At 35.7% G+C, this 18,886-nt stretch overlaps 1 protein-coding gene across 5 annotated transcripts in view; it reads right to left on the bottom strand.

The window, feature by feature from the left end:
* Positions 1–18,886, bottom strand: part of LOC106878847 (laminin subunit alpha) — a 250,341-nt gene that overhangs the window by 194,450 nt on the left and 37,005 nt on the right. For all 5 annotated transcript variants that reach the window (XM_089357441.1, XM_089357440.1, XM_089357439.1 and 2 more), the window contains exons 2-6: positions 6,319–6,555; positions 4,749–4,919; positions 2,954–3,167; positions 822–940; positions 237–327 (exon numbers count right to left, since the gene is read on the bottom strand). In XM_089357441.1, the coding sequence (XP_089213567.1) occupies positions 237–327; positions 822–940; positions 2,954–3,167; positions 4,749–4,919; positions 6,319–6,555 (832 nt within the window). The remainder of the gene's footprint in view (positions 1–236; positions 328–821; positions 941–2,953; positions 3,168–4,748; positions 4,920–6,318; positions 6,556–18,886) is intronic.

Raw genomic sequence — 18,886 nt, forward strand, 5'->3', positions numbered from 1 at the left:
CCTGACAAGTGCAACTACTCTGAGTCAGATTAAACCAGGGAACAACAGTGGCTAAGAAGTCGTTCCACACTCCTCAAAACTCTGGAACTCACAAATCTGGCCCCACAACTGGATGCAGTTTAAAGTTATACCCAGGATAACTGCAAAAAATAACCAAAGTTATTAGACACACAAGTTACTATGTAGACATTGGGATTTGTTTGGGAAAATAATTTTAAATGATTGGGCTTACTTACGTTTACAAGCATGCTTCGAAGTTATTGGAACGTTACTGTCTCGGTAATACCCTCGACGACATTTTTCACAGTTGGTTCCTTCAGTGAAATGCTGATAAAGAAATATTCCTTTTTTAAATAAATTATGTAAAGTTTGAAGTTGAAAATACAGAAGACTGAAACATAAATTAATTACCCTATTTTGGAGCAAGGTAGAAGCAGCATCAAGGAAGATGTTACATTGTGGTAGATGCTACATTATAGTAGACACTGCACTGGGGTAGACGCTGCATCATAGTTGATGTTGCATTGTGGTAGATGTTGTATAGTGGAAGACGCTACATTGTGGAAGACATACTCCAATTTTGGACTGTAATTCTAGCAAATATTTTCCAAACTTACCAAAGCCCCGTTGACACAAACAGGCACTGCCCATTGGGTAGGCATTAGATATTATCAGACAAAAATTGGCAGACAAAGCAGCTCAGGGTTGATGCAATGTAGCCATGTCTGTACCTATACAGTTACAATGTATATACATTTCATATATAATATGGCTATAGTCCAATGACTGAAACAAGTATCAGATAAAAGATAGGTATTTACCTGGCAATCTTGACAAACACCTCCACCTGAATATCTTCCATGTATATCAAGGGAAAGCCGTTTCCTGTCAACTTCAGCATCATAGATACACCTGCTGCTGTGATCGTGGCAGTTACAGGCTGGAGGAAATGGAGAAGGAGGAAAAACATTGAAATAATTGAAATTATTGGTTGTGCTGTTGTTTAGCCCTAGGTTAACGGTGATCATGATAGACCTATGATCAAAATGGTTCCAGTTATGAACATCCCAAATTTTTTCGAATGAAGTGTAACTAACCCATGTTTTTATGGGGATCTGCAGTATGGGAAGAACATCAGACAAAATACTTCATGGTATTTAGTTCTAGTCTTTTACGCACTGAAACCAAATCCCACCAAGTTCAACCTTGCCTTCCATCCTTCCAGGATTAATAAAACAAGATACCCCTCATGTAACTTTTGAAAACATTTTTCATGTTCAGAATTGGCAAAGAATGGAATGAACTACTCACATCCATTGACAGCACTCAGGATACTGCATCCGTAAAAAAAGTTCCATGCTTCCTGAACTTACTAATACCTTTCCTGCTACACCTTATACACCATTTCTACTTTGTGATTCTTTTGCTGTTCACCTTCTTGTTTTTTGGGGGATTTTAAAATTCTGTGTATTATGCATGTACTTCTAGCTTTCAAGGCTGTCATTTTTTTCCTGACTTAAATGTCTGCTATCTGTCCTCAACCTGATAACCATTCCCAAAGAGAACCTGAGCACCGTATACAATAAGTTCATTATATTATATACTGGCACATATATAACATCCTAGTTAGCCTTCCTTTGATTTGCACTGGGTACATCTTATAGAGTTTCTACCTACGCCTTTTCTACAGATCAAGCAGGGCCATCGACCTGAAGGGGTTTGTGTTTTGTCTACCTTCCTACTTATAAGGACTTTGGTTTTAGCTAGGTTGATTCTAAGGCCCTTTGATTCTAGTCCTTGCTTCCACACCTGAAACTTCTCCTCTAGTTCTGATAGTGACTCAGCAATTAGGGCAAGATCATCAGCATAGAGGAGCTCCCAGGGGCATCCTGTCTTGAATTCCCTGTGTTATTGCCTGGAGGACTATGATAAATAGGAGGGGACTGGGGACTGAACCTTGGTGGACCCCTACCTGGAATTCTTCACTGTACTCGTTGCCAACCCTCACCTTACTGACAGCGTCTCTGTACATGGCTCACACAGCTCTCACTAACCATTCCTCTATCCCTAGTGTCCTCATTGACCACCAGATAAGGGAGCGGGGGACCCTGTCAAAGGCTTTCTCCATGTCAACAAAAGCCAGGTACAGAGGTTTATCTTTGGCTAGGTATTTCTCCTGCAGCTGTCTTACCAGAAATATAGCATCAGTGGTGCTTTTTCCTGGCACAAACCCAGACTGCATCTCATCTAAACTGACTCTCTCCCTAATTAGTTGGGCTAAGACCCTCTCCGTGACTTTCATCCTCTTCATGACATATTTTCCATGTGTACAAATAACATGAAGAAAATAAATAAATAGTTACCAAGGTAGAAAAAAATTTACATAAGTGCCAAGGATGTTACAGCCTACATATAAAGGTAGAAATTCCAGGGTTTACTGAAATGTTTTTGTACAACATAGATAAATTAAGAAATGGAATTTAATACTTCTGAGATATGTTTCGAAGAAAACATTGGTATTATTCCTGAGAGAATAAAATGATATAAAACAATGTAATCATCTCATCAGGGAATATATATATATATATATATATATATATATATATATATATACATATATATATACATATATATATATATATACATATATATATATACATACACATATATACATATATATATATGTATATATACATATATATACATATATATGCACATCTATATTTATGTATATATACATATATATATACATATATATAGATCTATACACATACATATACGTATAAATCTATATATATATATATACATATATATATACATCAATATATATATACATATACATGTACACATATACTTCTATACTTATACATCTATACTTATATATCTATACATATACATCTATATATATACACAGACACTCACACACATATATAAATGGATTTTTGCTACTTACGTTCACACGTAAATAGTTCATTTGTCTTCAAAGGTCTCCATCTCTTCTGTTCAAAGCCAGGACAACATTTCTCACACTGCCGACCACAAGTGTTGTGTTCACATCTACAATAATGAATGTCAAGATTTTTCGGGTCTTTTGTATCACAGCGCTCAGCATGGCCATTGCATACACACCGGCCACCAATAGAGATGTCTCGGATACTGTAAAAGTACTGTTAGGAAGGAAGGAGAAAGAAAACTAGATATATTATAGTTATGTTAGCATTAACATAATAAATTCAGAGAGCATTAAATAAGGAGCTAAAAATGATTATGAGGAGAAAAAAAATATCAGAAGACAAAAACAATATTAGTTGATATGGGAGAGAACAGCAGACATATTTTGGTTTCTTATGCAAAGTATACTCTAAATATCTTTTTACTGTTAATTAATTTATTGGAATCATCATCACCATTGTTTTAATGCTCACTTTACTATGCTTGAATGGGTTGGACAGAATTTTATTAGGTAGACATTTGATGGCTGGATGCCCTTTTTTCTTACCAACCCCCATCTATTTCCAAGCAAGATAATATTCCCCCATAGCAAGAGGATATTTTTGCAGAACATTGGAAAGAAATGAATGACAGTTAGTATAACAGTGAGATTCATTTACAACTATCATATGATGTCAAGACTAGGGGAGACACATACACATGTATGCGGGGCCCAATTAAAGAATGGTACCCGTGTGTACCCATGGTTTGACATCACATGATGGTTGCAAATGAGCATCACCATCATATCATACAAGTAGTATTATGAACTTCTAGTCTTTGGTGAATAACATGTCTGGCTACCAAGAAATATTACCTTGCTCAGCAGCAGGTGAGGGTTGATGGCAGGAAGTGAGCCTGGTAGGAGAAAATCTGACTTGAAAAATTCCATCAGATCCATGCAAGCATAGAAAAGTAGACATTAAATGATGATGATGATGTGGGTGTGTGTATGTATGTGTGTGTGGTGTGTGTGTGTGTGTGTGTGTTCAAATATGAATTAGAAGCAGTACTAGTGTTATAGACATTACTGAACACACATACTCAATGTATGTGCTTTGCTTGTCCACTGGTAGTTTACAATTTAGTGAAGATGACTCCCTCAAAGCATAGGGTGTTAAAACACCTGAAAGTCATAGACAGGTGACACAACTTGCCCCAAATCCCATTCAGGAGTAATGAACATTGATGTTTTACTATTTTGGTGGCTTATCAACATCATGTACCTGAACCGAATTGGAGGCAAACTGAATCATCAGTCCATTACTATATACAAATAGTGTAAAAACCATTTGCTCCAACAATGCATACATTTATATATATATATATATATATATATATATATATATATATTCTTTTACATGCTTCTCAGTCATTTGACTGTGGCCATGCTGAATCACTACATTACAAGGATGTAAACACACCAATATCGGTTGTCAAATGATGTTGGGGGGGACAAGCACAGACACACAAATACACACACACACACATATACGATAAGCCTCTTTCAGTTTCTGTCTACCAGATCCACTCACAAAGCTTTGGTTGGCCCAAGGCTATAGTAGAAGACACTTGTCCAAGGTACCACACAGTGGAACTGAAGCTGGAACCATGTGGATGTGAAGCAAGCTTTTTACCACACAGCCACTCCTGTGCCTATATATAATAGTTACAGTAGTTCCACATCAAATACTGTCAATTTTTTAAAAAAATTGTCAGAGAAATTTTATAATGAAAATGTAGTTTTTTTGACTCACCCTTCTTGTTACAGTGACGTCTTGTCTCTTTACAGCCATCAAGTGACCCAACAATGTGTTAGTTTGTATAAATCGAAGTCTGACATTTGTAGCTTTTGACCACTCTTGCAGATCAAGTGAGCTTGAGAAATTTAGAGAGCTTGGTCGGTCATCAACTAAAGAAACAATAATCTGAAAATATAAAAACATTATTTATAATATTAGCACCATTATGTATGTTTTATTCACATGCACCATCTAATGGACAGAGGTGTTCCTCAGCAATGAAAAACAACGGTGGTCATTATATTCACATTCAAATTTGCCAGAATGTACAAAGAATGAATATTGTTTGGATTCTTGCTTTTCTGCATGGATCCCATGAATTATCATTTATTTTTAGCGGTATCAGTACAAAGTAGTGTCTTGGCATAAGCGAACTTTAGGCTAGTTAAAATATGATCATGACACATTTCAACTTCTAAAGACAAATTCACTGCAGTTACCATGGAGAAAAAAATTCTCTCTCAAGGTAAAAAGTGTAAAAACAACATATCTGCACAGTGTTGCCCCTATCAGATTCCCAGATGCAGCGTTTCTAGCTCTTTAGCTGTTATCAATGGGAAATACCGAAGGGAGGTTATTCTGGGCAGATTTAACGCTGTAGCTTTAACTAAAACATTTAACAACATTGACTGAGTTGCACCATAAGACTGTCAGGTTAAGAGAAATTCGGCAGTATCAGCATCAAGCAACGTTTAGGCATAAATGAACTTTAGGTTAGTTAAAATATGTTCATGACAAAATTCAACTTCTAAAAGCAAATTCACTGCAGTTGCTCACTTTACTCTTTTACTTGTTTCAGTCATTTGACTGCAGCCATGCTGAAGCACCACCTTCTATCGAGGAAATCGACCCCAGGATATATTCTTTGTAAGCTTAGTACTTATTCTATCAGTCTCTTTTGCCAAACTGCTAAGTTACGGGGATGTAAACACACCACCATCGGTTGTCAAGCGATGTTGGGGGGACAAACACAGACATACAAACACATATATATACATATACATATATACAATAGGCTTCTTTCAGTTTCCGTCTACTAAATCCACTCATAAGGCTTTGGTCGGCCTGATGCTATAGTAGAAGACACTTGCCTAAGGTGCCACGCAGTGGGACTGAACCCAGAACCATGTGGTTGGTAAGCAAGCTACTTACCACACAGCCACTCCAGTGCTTGTGACGAAAAAATTCTCTCTTATGGTAAAAGGTGTAAAAACACCATTTCTGCTCAGTTTAAATTTTTTTTTATTTAAATGTAGGATGCAACAGAAAAAGTCCTCATATTGGAGAGGTACTATTGCTGTGACACTAGTGAAGTTAGATAGGTGGTAATGGTGTCTTGAAGTATCTAATGTTTAACCATTTTCTTTTTCAGTTACCATCATGGTTGGACTGGAGCATACCATGCATTTGTTGTTAAAATGCTTACCAAAAATGGTGAATCTAAAAGTTCTTTTGGTGCACCTGGTACAATTAAAGAAAATATGAACATCAATTTGCCTAAATCTGTATAGGAAATGTAACTTACTTCTCCATCTTCAAGAGGAACAACATCTGAGAACTTTGTAGTGCATATGGCCTCATTATTGCGCCTAGGTGATTCAGATGCTGGGACTCTGAAATATTCACGGCATTCGCTGTCACTTCCAGTGAAATATTGCCATGGAGACCATGTTTTGCCAAAGTCTGTAGATCTTTCAAGAATCCATACAGCGGGACGTGGTGAATTGGCCATTTTTATCCAAATGTAGGAAACTTGGAATTCCTGAATAATATATGAGAAAAGAAAATTTTATATGGTTATGATCACTTTGTTACATTGTATTCAGGACAGACATTTTAGAGATATCACAAACTAGAGGAATCCATACATAGACACACAAACACATACACTTAAGATACACACACATACACACAAATGTACACATATAATGTATAAATGCAAAACACACACACACACACATACACACACACACGGACATGGACACATGTACAGAAATACAAACATGCTCTCACACACACAAGCTGTTTAATTATTCATTATAGTCAGTGTGGGTGGAAGGTGTGAAGGTTGAGATATACTGAGGTGGGGGTGTATTGACAAGAATGTTTGAGGTTAAAGTAAGGAGGAAAAGCTACAAGCAACCAACCAACAAATAAAAAACCCTTCCTCCCTCTCTTCCCTCAGAAGGGGTGAGGGGAGGAGGTAGACACTGCTTGACCTTATCAAACCTAATCTTGTATTTCTTTATGGAATTCTGAGATTAATTTGTTTTTTCTTTTTCTTTCTTGTTATAGAACAGGTTTTACAAACTTGTTTTGTTATTATGGATTAGCAACAACTTCCAAAACTGGTACCACCTACATCTTCTCCCTCCCTTCTAATCATTGTTTCTTAATTTTTTTGTTTTTTAGTCCAGGGTCCATATGGCCCTTCGGAGTCCATATAAGATTTTGTAGTTAAAATTTATTCTTTTATTCTTTTACCTGTTTCAAGTCATAAGACTGCGGCCATGCTGGGGCACTGCCTTGAAGAACTTTAATTGAATAAATTGATCCCAGTATTTTTATTTTTTAAGCCTGGTACTTATCCTATCAATCTCTTTAGCTGAACTGTTAAGTCACAGAGACATAAACACACCAACACCTGTTGTCAAGCAGTGGTGGAGAGACAAACAGACACAAAGACACACACACATGCACACACACACACACACGCACACACACATACACACACACATACATATATACACATGAGGAGCTTCTTTCAGCCTCTGTCTACCAAATCCACTCACATGGTTTTGGTCAGTCTGAGACTATAGTAGATGACACTTGCCCAAGGTGCCATGCAGTGGGACTGAACCCGGGACCATACAGTTGGGAAGCAAGCTTCTTACCACACAGCTACTCTTGCACCTATGTGCAATAAATTGCTTAAATTGCTACAATACACAAAATATTCAAATTTTTTTTATACAATTCCTAATAATATTTAACTATAAAAATACAGTAGGAATTTTTTTTATATACAGTGAATGGCTATGGAGGTTCAGTAGAGTAAAATAGGAATCAACAGTGGGATTGGGGAGGGGGACAACAGGTGAAAAATGGTTGAGAACCACTGATTTAGTCACTCAATCAACAGAATATATGAAATGGGATCCATCATCCAATGAGCAGTGGTTTTAATCCTTTTCTTCACCATATTTTTGTTGAAATACATTGCTTTTTTTACCGTTAATTTTGAAAATAATGAAGAATTTAATAAATTAACTTTGTCAACATCAAACAGGTGTTTGGAACATAATTCAACATGAAAACTGGATGGAAGGTTTTAATCTAGATCACTTTTGTTACCATATTCCAGTTGAAATACACACACTACCTTTATTTCAATTAATTTTGTAAATTATGAAGAAATATAACTTTTAATGGAATTAAAAAAAAATTTTTTAAAACTCAAATCACTTTAAACAGAAAGTTTTTATTATACATTACAGGCGCAGGAGTGGCTGTGTGGTAAGTAGCTTGCTTACCAACCACATGGTTCCAGGTTCAGTCCCACTGTGTCGCACTTGGGTAAGCCTAGTGAGTGGATTTGGTAGACAGAAACTGAAAGAAACCTGTTGTGTATATATATATATATATATATATATATATGTTTGTGTGTATGTGTGTTTATCCCCACAACATTGCTTGACAACCAATGCTGGTGTGTTTACATCCCCGTAACTTAGCAGTTCAGCAAAACAGATTGATAGAATAAGTACTAGGCTTACAAAGAATAAATCCTGGGGTCGATTTGCTCAACTAAAAGGCAGTGCTCCAGTATGGCCGCAGTCAAATGACTGAAGCAAATAAAAGAATAAAAGAATACAACCAGGGGCATTCTCTGGTGGATAGGTTCCAAAATGGATTGAAGTTAAAAGAAAGGTAGAACAGCAAGTTACAGTTTGTGACAAGACAATTGCTAGATGTTTGTAACACATGCCCCAGAATGGTGAACAGATTTCAAACATTACTACAAAGGTACAAATGTTAGGGAAGATCATGGTCAACTGAACCAAGGCCAGGAATGGAATATATTTCATTGACTCCAATGGAATGGATGGACAGTGATATTAACCCAGTGGTAATTGAAAGTAAAGATAATAAAATACATATAGCAAGGATTCATGATGAACACTTCATCAATTCTTCCATTCACTGCTCTACAAGTAAGAGCAATTTAGGTTTCAGAAGAATTTGGAGTTCAGTTTTGGTGGGTTTCTGAAACCCACAATTTAATGCAAAAATTATATGCTAAATATTGCAAGCTCAGAATAGATTACCTTTGACAATCTACAGTCAGACATTCTCACAGGTGGATTTGCTTGTGCTTACAAACTGGGGAAATTGACAAGTCTTGAGAGACTCAGTATATGTTTAAGATATGTAAAAATAATTAAGATTTTTTTAGCATGAACTTGTACATCATCCATGTTTCCACACCATAGGGTGGAGTTGGAAGGATGACAGCATTTGATTTTGGTGACTATGAAAATACCTGGGCTGTTCCTCACTCCATAGCACAGTTAACCAAAAACTGCACCCACCTTGCCAATATGTGGTGAACATTCTGTATCAATACGACGGACTTCTTTCAGTTTCTGTCTATCAAATCCACTCACAAGGCTTTGGTTGGCCTGAGGCTATAGTAGAAGACACTTGCCCAAGGTGCTATGCAGTGGGACTGAACCCAGAACCAAGTGGTTGGAAAGCAAGCTTCTTACCACACAGCCATGCCTGTGCCTGTATATAATGTATGTGTGTATACATATATATAAGATATACATACATATATCTGTATACACATACATACAAGTATATATATATACACACACATTTACATACATATAGATATAGACAGGTAGCTATAAAGATGTCTATGTATACACATTCATATAGACAAAGATACGTACATGTAATTCTATAAAGTATCTATAGATAGCTCTAGTCCACACACACACACCTCTACATATCCTGTGCCTACAATTTGTGGTTTATATGTCTCATATTTTCGTCTTTTCATTGCCACTTTACTTCCGATACAGCGCATAGCCACTTGTAAATTCTAATTTGTTGCTTTTCCACTTTAACATATGAGCAACAGAGATGTAGGAGATGATGTAATTAACATTGAATGATGAACACATCATATGTAAGTATCATTATCGTTATTAAGGCAGTGGGCTGGTACAATCATTACTGCACAGGACAAAATCCATAATGGCATTTCACCTAGCTTTAGATTCTGAGTTCAAATCTGTTTTAATTAATTGTCCCTCCCACCAACATTGCTTTAATTAATTAAAGCCATTAACAAACTGACAAGTTGTCAAACAGCTTTTATGACCTTTTCTTGGTTGGTGCATACAACTCTCAAGAAAATATTTACATTTAAAATTCTTGAAATTAGCCATTCCTCTTTTTTTTTCTGGACACTTTTTCATTTATTTATAGAATATAATACTGACACAAATTCCCTCACACATAAGCTGTATGTATATATATATATATATATATATATATATATATATGTATGTACACACACACACACACACACACTCATCACTACTATAGTTACACATACTTATACATACACCTACACACAATGTGAGTCATAGGGAAGCTTTTATGTGGTGACACATGAGAAATAGCAGCCTAATCAGATCACACTCTACTCTTGTAAAGAAGGACACATTTCTTAATGTAGACATAAGTGCACTTTGATTGGAAAGATTGAATGGGATGGCTGCTACTGGTGCACTTTTGATCATAATTCTGTCTCAGTCAAAAATGACCTGGGGCTAAACAATACGGATCTTTATGGTTTGACGGCCAACACTTGTTTTCTTAACGAAACACTTTCAAACTTAGGATACTGGTAGAATGTGTCATATAAAACATCTTTTTCTCTTAGCCTTCTTAACAAAAATTAGTTCTTAATAAGTTATTTCATGTTAAAGTTGTCGTATTTCTGTAATTTCAACCAATCACTGACGTCTATTCAGCTGAATACAGTTAGTGCTGTTCGGTGTCAAGTGTGTTATTCCCTGTTTAATTATATCATTATTCCCTAGTAAGGGTTTAGGGTTTTAGGGTTAGGGTTGGGGTTTTAGGGTTAGGGTTGGGGTTAGGGTTAGGGTTATGAGTTATAGGGTTAGGGTTAAGGTTATGGCAAAAATAATCATAACCCTAACCGTAATCCTAAAACTAACCCTAACTCTAAAACCGGAACCCTAACCCTAAAACCCCAAAGCTAAAACCAGTACAAACGCACGAACGATGTCATAAATAACAGTGACAAACGAAATATATACCGCTGATAGTTGTTGTTGACAACGGATAGTTTTTGTTGACAAACAACGGCACTAATTTTATTCAAGGGAAAAGATCCCCTAACACCGTTGTTTACATTCCACAGCGTAATTGTTTTCACCTCAATAGACGTCAGTGATTGGTTGAAATTACCGAAATACGACAATTTTTTACATGAAATAACTTCGAATACAAAATTTTTTATCTGTTGTATAACACAAAATATACAAGTATTCGAAGTTTGAAAGTGTTTCGGTACCAAAAACACTACATAAAAAAATGTTGGCCGTCAAACCATAAAGATCCAACAATACCAATAACAATGAAGGAACACCCATGATATCGCTCGATCTGCTAGAAATAGCAACCAAATCTCCCTCAAATCACCACACTATCTCAAGAAAGAGAACACATTAGATCATGTAATCTCAGACACCCTGTAAAAGACAGGGCATTCATGGTTGAAATGTCTAAGATCAAAGATGAGCTTGATCAGTGTTGTCCTGGGGTTAAACCAGAACACCCACATCCCAATCACAAACAAAATACATACGCACATAAATACACAGAATCACTCTCTTTCTCTCTCTCTCTCTCTCTCTCTCTCTCTCTCTCTCTCTCTCTATATATATATATATATATATATATATATATATATATATATATATATATATATATATATATATATAGACTGGAACAACGTGTAATAAAGTATCCTTTATTACACGTTGTTCCAGTCCACTCAGGATACTTTATTACACGTTGTACCAGTCCACTCAGCCAGCTAAAATGAGTAGTACCTGTATTTCAAAGGGCCAGACTTGTCACACTGTGTCATAATGAATTTCTCTGGGAACTATGGTAACTAAAAAACAGTTTTATGCATGTGTGCATGCATGTGCATGTGTGCAAATCTTTGTGTTACTATTTGTCACCAATCACAGCTTGACAACCAGTGCTGGTTTGTTTACGTTCCTGTAACTTAGCAGTTTGGCAAAATAGACCAATAGCATAAGTACCACACTTTAGAAATCCAAGTACTGGGGTTGATTTATTTTGCCTCAGCATAGCTGCAGTTCAATGATTGAAACAAATAAAAGATAAAACCTAATGGATACACACACATGTGCACACACACACGTGTGTGTGTGTGTGTGTGTGTGTGTGTGTGTGTGTGTATGTGTGTGTGCGTGTGTGTGTGTGTGTGTGTGAATTTGCTGCCTCTGACTGGTTGAAATCCCCGCTAAAAATTCCATCTTTAAAGAAAAAAAAAAGAAAAGAAAAAGTTATTGTTTTCATAATTAGCACCAAGGAACTACATTTGCATAGGAATTCCACATTTTTGGAAGGAAAAAACACTGGATGGAATCAGCAGTGTTTTTGGATATTTGATACAAGAACTTACTGCGAGAAACAGAGACCACAACAGTAAATGTAGAAAAGGTGGAAAAAAAGGACACAGCAAGTTTGTTGGATGGGGACTGGTGTGTTTTCTTAATGTACCTTGAACTTATCCCTTAAACTAAACAATCTTTGAGCCATCACGCATGTGCCATTTATATTAATGAGTTGATACATTTATAATAATATTGCTTACATTTCAATTTCTGCTGGTGGGCTGTAGCAAGAAGTAAATTTATTAGGAATGTCTTTCCTGTACCACCAGGAGCATCCAAAAAGAAAACTCCACCTCTTTCATGTTTGACTGCATCAATGATTGTATTGTATGCATACCTTTGCAATTGTTGAAGCTTAGGCTCATTTTCTGTGACAAACTGTGCCAGAGCAACTAAATTGTAGGAAGTTTCTCAGAGAATTTCATGGTACAAATTTTGTTGTTGTTGTCTGTTGGTAGATGGCAATCCATACTCATGGAGATCTTTCCCTCCCAAATGATGGCGTTTATTCTCAAGCAGTATCAAAGTTTCATTAAGAATATTTAATTGAACATTTAATTGAAGGTCAGGGTTTGGGTTTTCCCTTTGAGCAAGATTGAGAACATCCTCACTTAGTTCATGCCTGTGATTGTCCCATAGCTGTTTAGGATTGGACAAGTCACATGTGTGAAGCATTAATGCAAATAAATTCCTCAGCTGAGTGTTTTTTCTTTGATGGCATTTTTTTTTTTTTCAATATTGTAAACAAAAAATTATGAACATAGAACAAAATATACATTAACCTCTATTTTTGTAGGCAATTGCATGTATGTATTTTTGTATGCCGTATAAATTAACCAAATATAAACCTTGCAACTGCTGTAATAATTATGAACTGGTAATTGAACAGTAGATGTGTATGTATTTTTTTATACCTTGGACCTGCCACCTCATTGTTTTGCGTCAAGAGTTTTGCATCCAGCCATTCTTATCACATACGTATATGTATGTATAGATGTGTGTGTGTGTGTGTGTTTAATAACATACATAACAAACACACAAACATACACACTCACAGACACATAAACATTCATATACAAAATGTGATGATACACACACATACACTCTCACATAGTCACATACATATAGTAAGAGAGACACACATATATACATTCACGCATGTCAGTTGTCACATATGTATATGTATATGTTTAATAATGTACCTAACAAGGAAACACACACACACTGACAAACAGATACACATTCATACACACATACATTCAGACACATACACATATACATACAAATGTGATGTGGTTGTGGTATAAAATGTCTTTTACTATCTTGTACGTATCGAACGTGCATACACACACACAAACACATACACACTCATATAAAATGTCCTGTACTATATAGAAAGATTATGTCTATGAAATGTTATATTATTTTAATCAAAATGAAAGAAAAATTACACGTTGACAGTCGTGGAGTGTAAAACTAAAAGAGACCCGCAAAGACATACATTCACACATGTCATTTGTCACATATGTATATGTATGTGTAAGTGTGTGTGTATGTTGAATAATGTACCTAATGCGGAAACACAGTCACAGATACAAACACACTCATATACTCTGACACATAGATATTCATATACAAAATGTAATGTCATTGACTGCAGAAACACACACACACACACACTGACAGACACATACACACTCATACACTCACATACATACACTGACAGACACATACATATTCATATACAAAATGTGACGTCATGGTTGTTATCGTCATGGTATAAAATGTCCTGTACTATATTTGACTATAGAAAGATTATCTCCATAAAATGTTATATTGTCATAATCAAAATGAAAAAAAATTACATGTTGACGTTTGTGGGGTGTGGTACTATTACCTTGTAAAATTTGATTTGATTTGGTGGAACTGTTTGAGAGTGCATTGGGAACAGACAGACAAAGCATTTTATTGTTTTGATATAATGAGAATGGAGCTGATTTTGAAAGCTGCTGACTTATATATACACAAACACACACACCCTTCAATAAAACCTAAATAACATTGCTCTGGCTGTCATAGTTTTAAACTTTCAGTGTTCAGTATTTCAGGAATTTCATTCTTTTTCTTTATTACTTTGCATAGCTTTAAACACATACAAGTCAACTTCCGACACAAGAAGCAGTGTGTTTGTGTGTGTGTGTTTGTGTATAAATATATATATATATATATATATATATATATATATATACGTGTGTGTGTGTGAACGCATATCTATATGTGTGGGAGAGAAATTATTTTTCTTTCCAATGTAAATATATCGTATTTGAGTTTAAGCTTTCCTTAATAATTTTTTTTTTTTTACATTTCCTTATTAGTTCTTTATGTTTAGTTAAGGATAAGATAAGTCTATTTATGTTTTGAAAGCTTGGTCTCTTAAACACAGATGCATGCACACGCATACACATATTATTTATACATATGTATACATATATGCATATACACTCACAAATGTACATATATAAACATGCATATACATGCACACACAAACATATAAACATGCATATACACACACATTTACATACACAAGTGCACATCCAACACACCCTTCTCCCCGATATACACGTGTGCGTGCGCTCATACACATACACATATATTCTATACTTACATTATCAGAAAGATCATTTAAATTCACTGAGTGGTTTGCATGATGCATTGACTAAAACCAGAAGTGTTTTGTTAAAAATATTACATTTGGTACAGTACCTTTCTACTGCGGATCCAAAGAAAAAAGTTTGAAAACATGTGATCCTGAAAGCTATTTTATTTGAGCCTTAAATCTCAGGTACAATCATTTTAAGTGTAACCCTTGAAAGCTCTTGGATTAGTTGGGGTGGGAGGAATTCATACACAAATAGAGGACTTTCATTTTACAACACTAGTATTATTTCCTCATAGAAGAAGAGGTCGTTGATTTATTTTTATTCTTTTGAAGATTCAAAGCTTGATTTACTAACAAACAAGCTATTTCAGAAAAGCCCACTTTCACCTAAATTTTACACTTGTTCTGCAATATAGCTTTTATCAATAATAGCCTAAACTCAGAATGTAAGGCCAGAAGAAATAACTATAAATTATTCTGAGGAATAATTTATAGTAATCACTACAGCAGCACTGGTAAGCTTTACCGTTAATTTTTATGCCCAGCAAATTAAGGCTCCTTGTAAATCTTCCGAAGTAGTTTTTCCTTGCAAGAAAAGATTCTGTATCAAAAGATACACATTTAACTTACTACAAATCTTCATACAAAGTTTAGCATTCACTTGAATGACCATCATGTTTATCAGCACATCACCTGTCTGATTGTGGATCCACATGCTCAGGAGATGTTCCATTTTAAGCATTATTTCAGATCTATGTAAAAAAAAACAATGTTCAAGAGGCTAATAGTGAGGATGCTAAATCACTTGATCTACTTCTGTTTTCATTGTCTTAAGTTATCCCCTCTGAAGGGGCTGCAAAATATTTTTTGCAGTATGAATAAATACTTTTCCTCATCAAAACTTTATAAAACATCAGGTTCAACATCCAGTATAATCTCTTTATTACTTCTTTTCGCATTAATGTCCTCACTTCTGGTAGATGGCCTCTTTCCAGTCATCTCATATAAGAATAATGTATTATAACCAATGTCTTAGTTATTAAATCCAAGAGTATCAAAGATGAATATAAAAGTCACAACAAACAGTAAAACTGTACAATCCAAGAAAAATAGTCATGTTTCATGTTGGAGAAAAGTAGTTGTCTAATTACTTCCAGTACAAAAATATAAATGCACGTTTAAAGGGGCGGCACTTTTGGGTGTGCTGTGGGTAACGTGTTTTTTGTGGGGTCTGGGGGCAGCAAACAGAAGGGCTGCCCCGGGCGGCACACACTCTAGCTACGCTAGTGGGGCTCGCACACATCACACATATCTACAAAATGAAACTTGAAATTTCGGAAAAAAATTGTGATGTGAGTCAGTATATATGTGTACGTGCTCTCCTTTTTTCTTTTCCCATCAAATTCTGATATAATCGCAATTTACATACTCTAAAAGATATTTGTAGAAGATTTCATAGACAAAATATCTATTTTCCCGAAAGTTATGAGGAAATAAGGCCGACTCGTGTGAATTTTCTGAAAACTCTTCTCCCCATCCCACTCACTCAGAATTTTAATGTTTTTTCACAACAAATTCCGATATAATCGGAATCTGCACAATGTGAAGGACATTTGTAGAAAATTTCATTAAAAACTATCCGTTTTTCTGGAAGTTATGAGGAAACAGAGAAAGAGGGGGCACACTTGTGCAGGTATGCTGAATTGTAAAAGATATTTAACTTGTTTTATTGATATCTTCATCTTTCTGTCTTGCACAGACAGATAACCTAAAGGTGCGTAGCTTAGTGGTTAGGGTATTCGTCTCACAATCGTAAGATCGTGAGTCCGATTCTCAGTGACGCGTTGTATCCTTGTGCTTCATTTCATGTTGCTCCAGTTCACTCAGCTGGCAAAAATAATTTAGTAGTACTTGTTTTTCAAAGGGCCAGCCTTGTCACATTCTGTGTCACGCTGAATTCTCATCGGAACTACGTTAAGGGTACGTGTGTCTGTGGAATATTCAGCCACTTGTACGTTAATTACACGAGCAGGCTGTTCCGTTGATCAGATCAATTGGAACACTCGTCGTCGTAACTGACGAAGTACCAGATTCTTTTGGATTTATTTCTTTTTTAGATAGCCAGCTAGCTAGTTAGCTGACTACACACACACACAGACCGATAGACAGACAGATAGATAGATAGATAGATAGATAGATAGATAGATAGATAGATAGATAGATAGATAGATAGATAGATAGATGGCAACTACATATATATACATATATACATATATATATATGTAACTAAATATGACTTCCTGTGTGTTTGTGCAGGCACGCGCACACAGAAAACACAGAGAAAGATAAGGCTTTAAATTTAAGGCGTCTTAATGTAAAACAAATGATAACAGAAAAGAAATAGAATCAACGATAACAGCCAAAACAATACCATAGTAAAAGTATTGTAAAAAAAAGTATAGATCGACTACAGTGGACAGAGTATGTTGTGTGCTGAATACAAGAGCTGTGTTTGTTAATTATAACCAGGAAATGTTCGGCGCTGTGCCGTGTCCGGGTTAACGGGGTGAGGGGCTAACAGTGTGACAATGAAGAAACTTTAGCTAAGGAAACCAGCCTAGCCAGTCGAAAATAGAACTCCAAATATTTATATCTTTCTTCCAGAGACTTATATTTCTTTGGAGATAAAGTTTTCGAGATCTATTATTATCTACAGTGTGTGTGTGTGTGTGTGTGTGTGTATACATACACACACAATTGTAGAGCGAGAGATAGAGAGAAAGGTTATAAATCTTTATATATATATATATATATATATATATATATATATATATATATATATATATATATATATATATATATATATATATATATATATATATATATATATATATATATATATATATATATATATATATATATATATATATATATATATATATATATTAGGCGTAGGCGTGGCTGTGTGGTAAGTTTGCTTCCTGACAACATGGTTCCAGGTTCAGCTCCACTGCATGGCACTTTGGGCAAGTGCCTTCTACTATAGTCTCGGGCCGACCAAAGCCTTGTGAGTGGATTTGGCAGGTGTAAACTAAATGAAGCCTGTGGTGTGTGTGTGTGTGTGTGTGCGAATGAGGCCCTTAAGTTGTGCCTATTAAATAATTGTCCATATCTATGGGATCGCATGAAATGTTTGTCCACTAATCTAAGGAAGATCCTTCCCACGGAGCTCAAAGAGATGGGTGGGGCAAGCCAAATGACCTTACGAAGGTGCTTTCTTTTGTGGGTGTCAGGACTCAGCATAAAGAAAATGCGGTCCTTAAATTCGTTGGATGCCAAAGCCTCGTTGTAATAGGAGGCCACAGCGTCGAAAATCTCTTTATTCAAAGACTGGTTCGAAATCCTCTTACTGACACCCTTCACTAGGCTCTTAAGCATAATGGGTGGGTGGATGGCAGGAGGCTGTGCATGACAGAGATTCATTTGGTTTGCAGTAAGGCCTATATGAACAAGTACCCAAATCGAGCGTAACATCTAAAAAGTTAACTATGATAAGGTTGGTCTCAATTGTAATCTTAAGACCAAGGGAGCTAAGTATATAAGTTAAGCGTATATATTAGGTCCTTCCTAAGCCTGTCTAGGGCATGTCCATTTGCGCATCTAGAGATAGCTAAAGTGTC

This window comes from Octopus bimaculoides, chromosome 9 (assembly GCF_046866305.1).
Source record: "Octopus bimaculoides isolate indiv1 chromosome 9, ASM4686630v1, whole genome shotgun sequence".
Taxonomy (NCBI): Eukaryota; Metazoa; Mollusca; class Cephalopoda; order Octopoda; family Octopodidae; genus Octopus; species Octopus bimaculoides.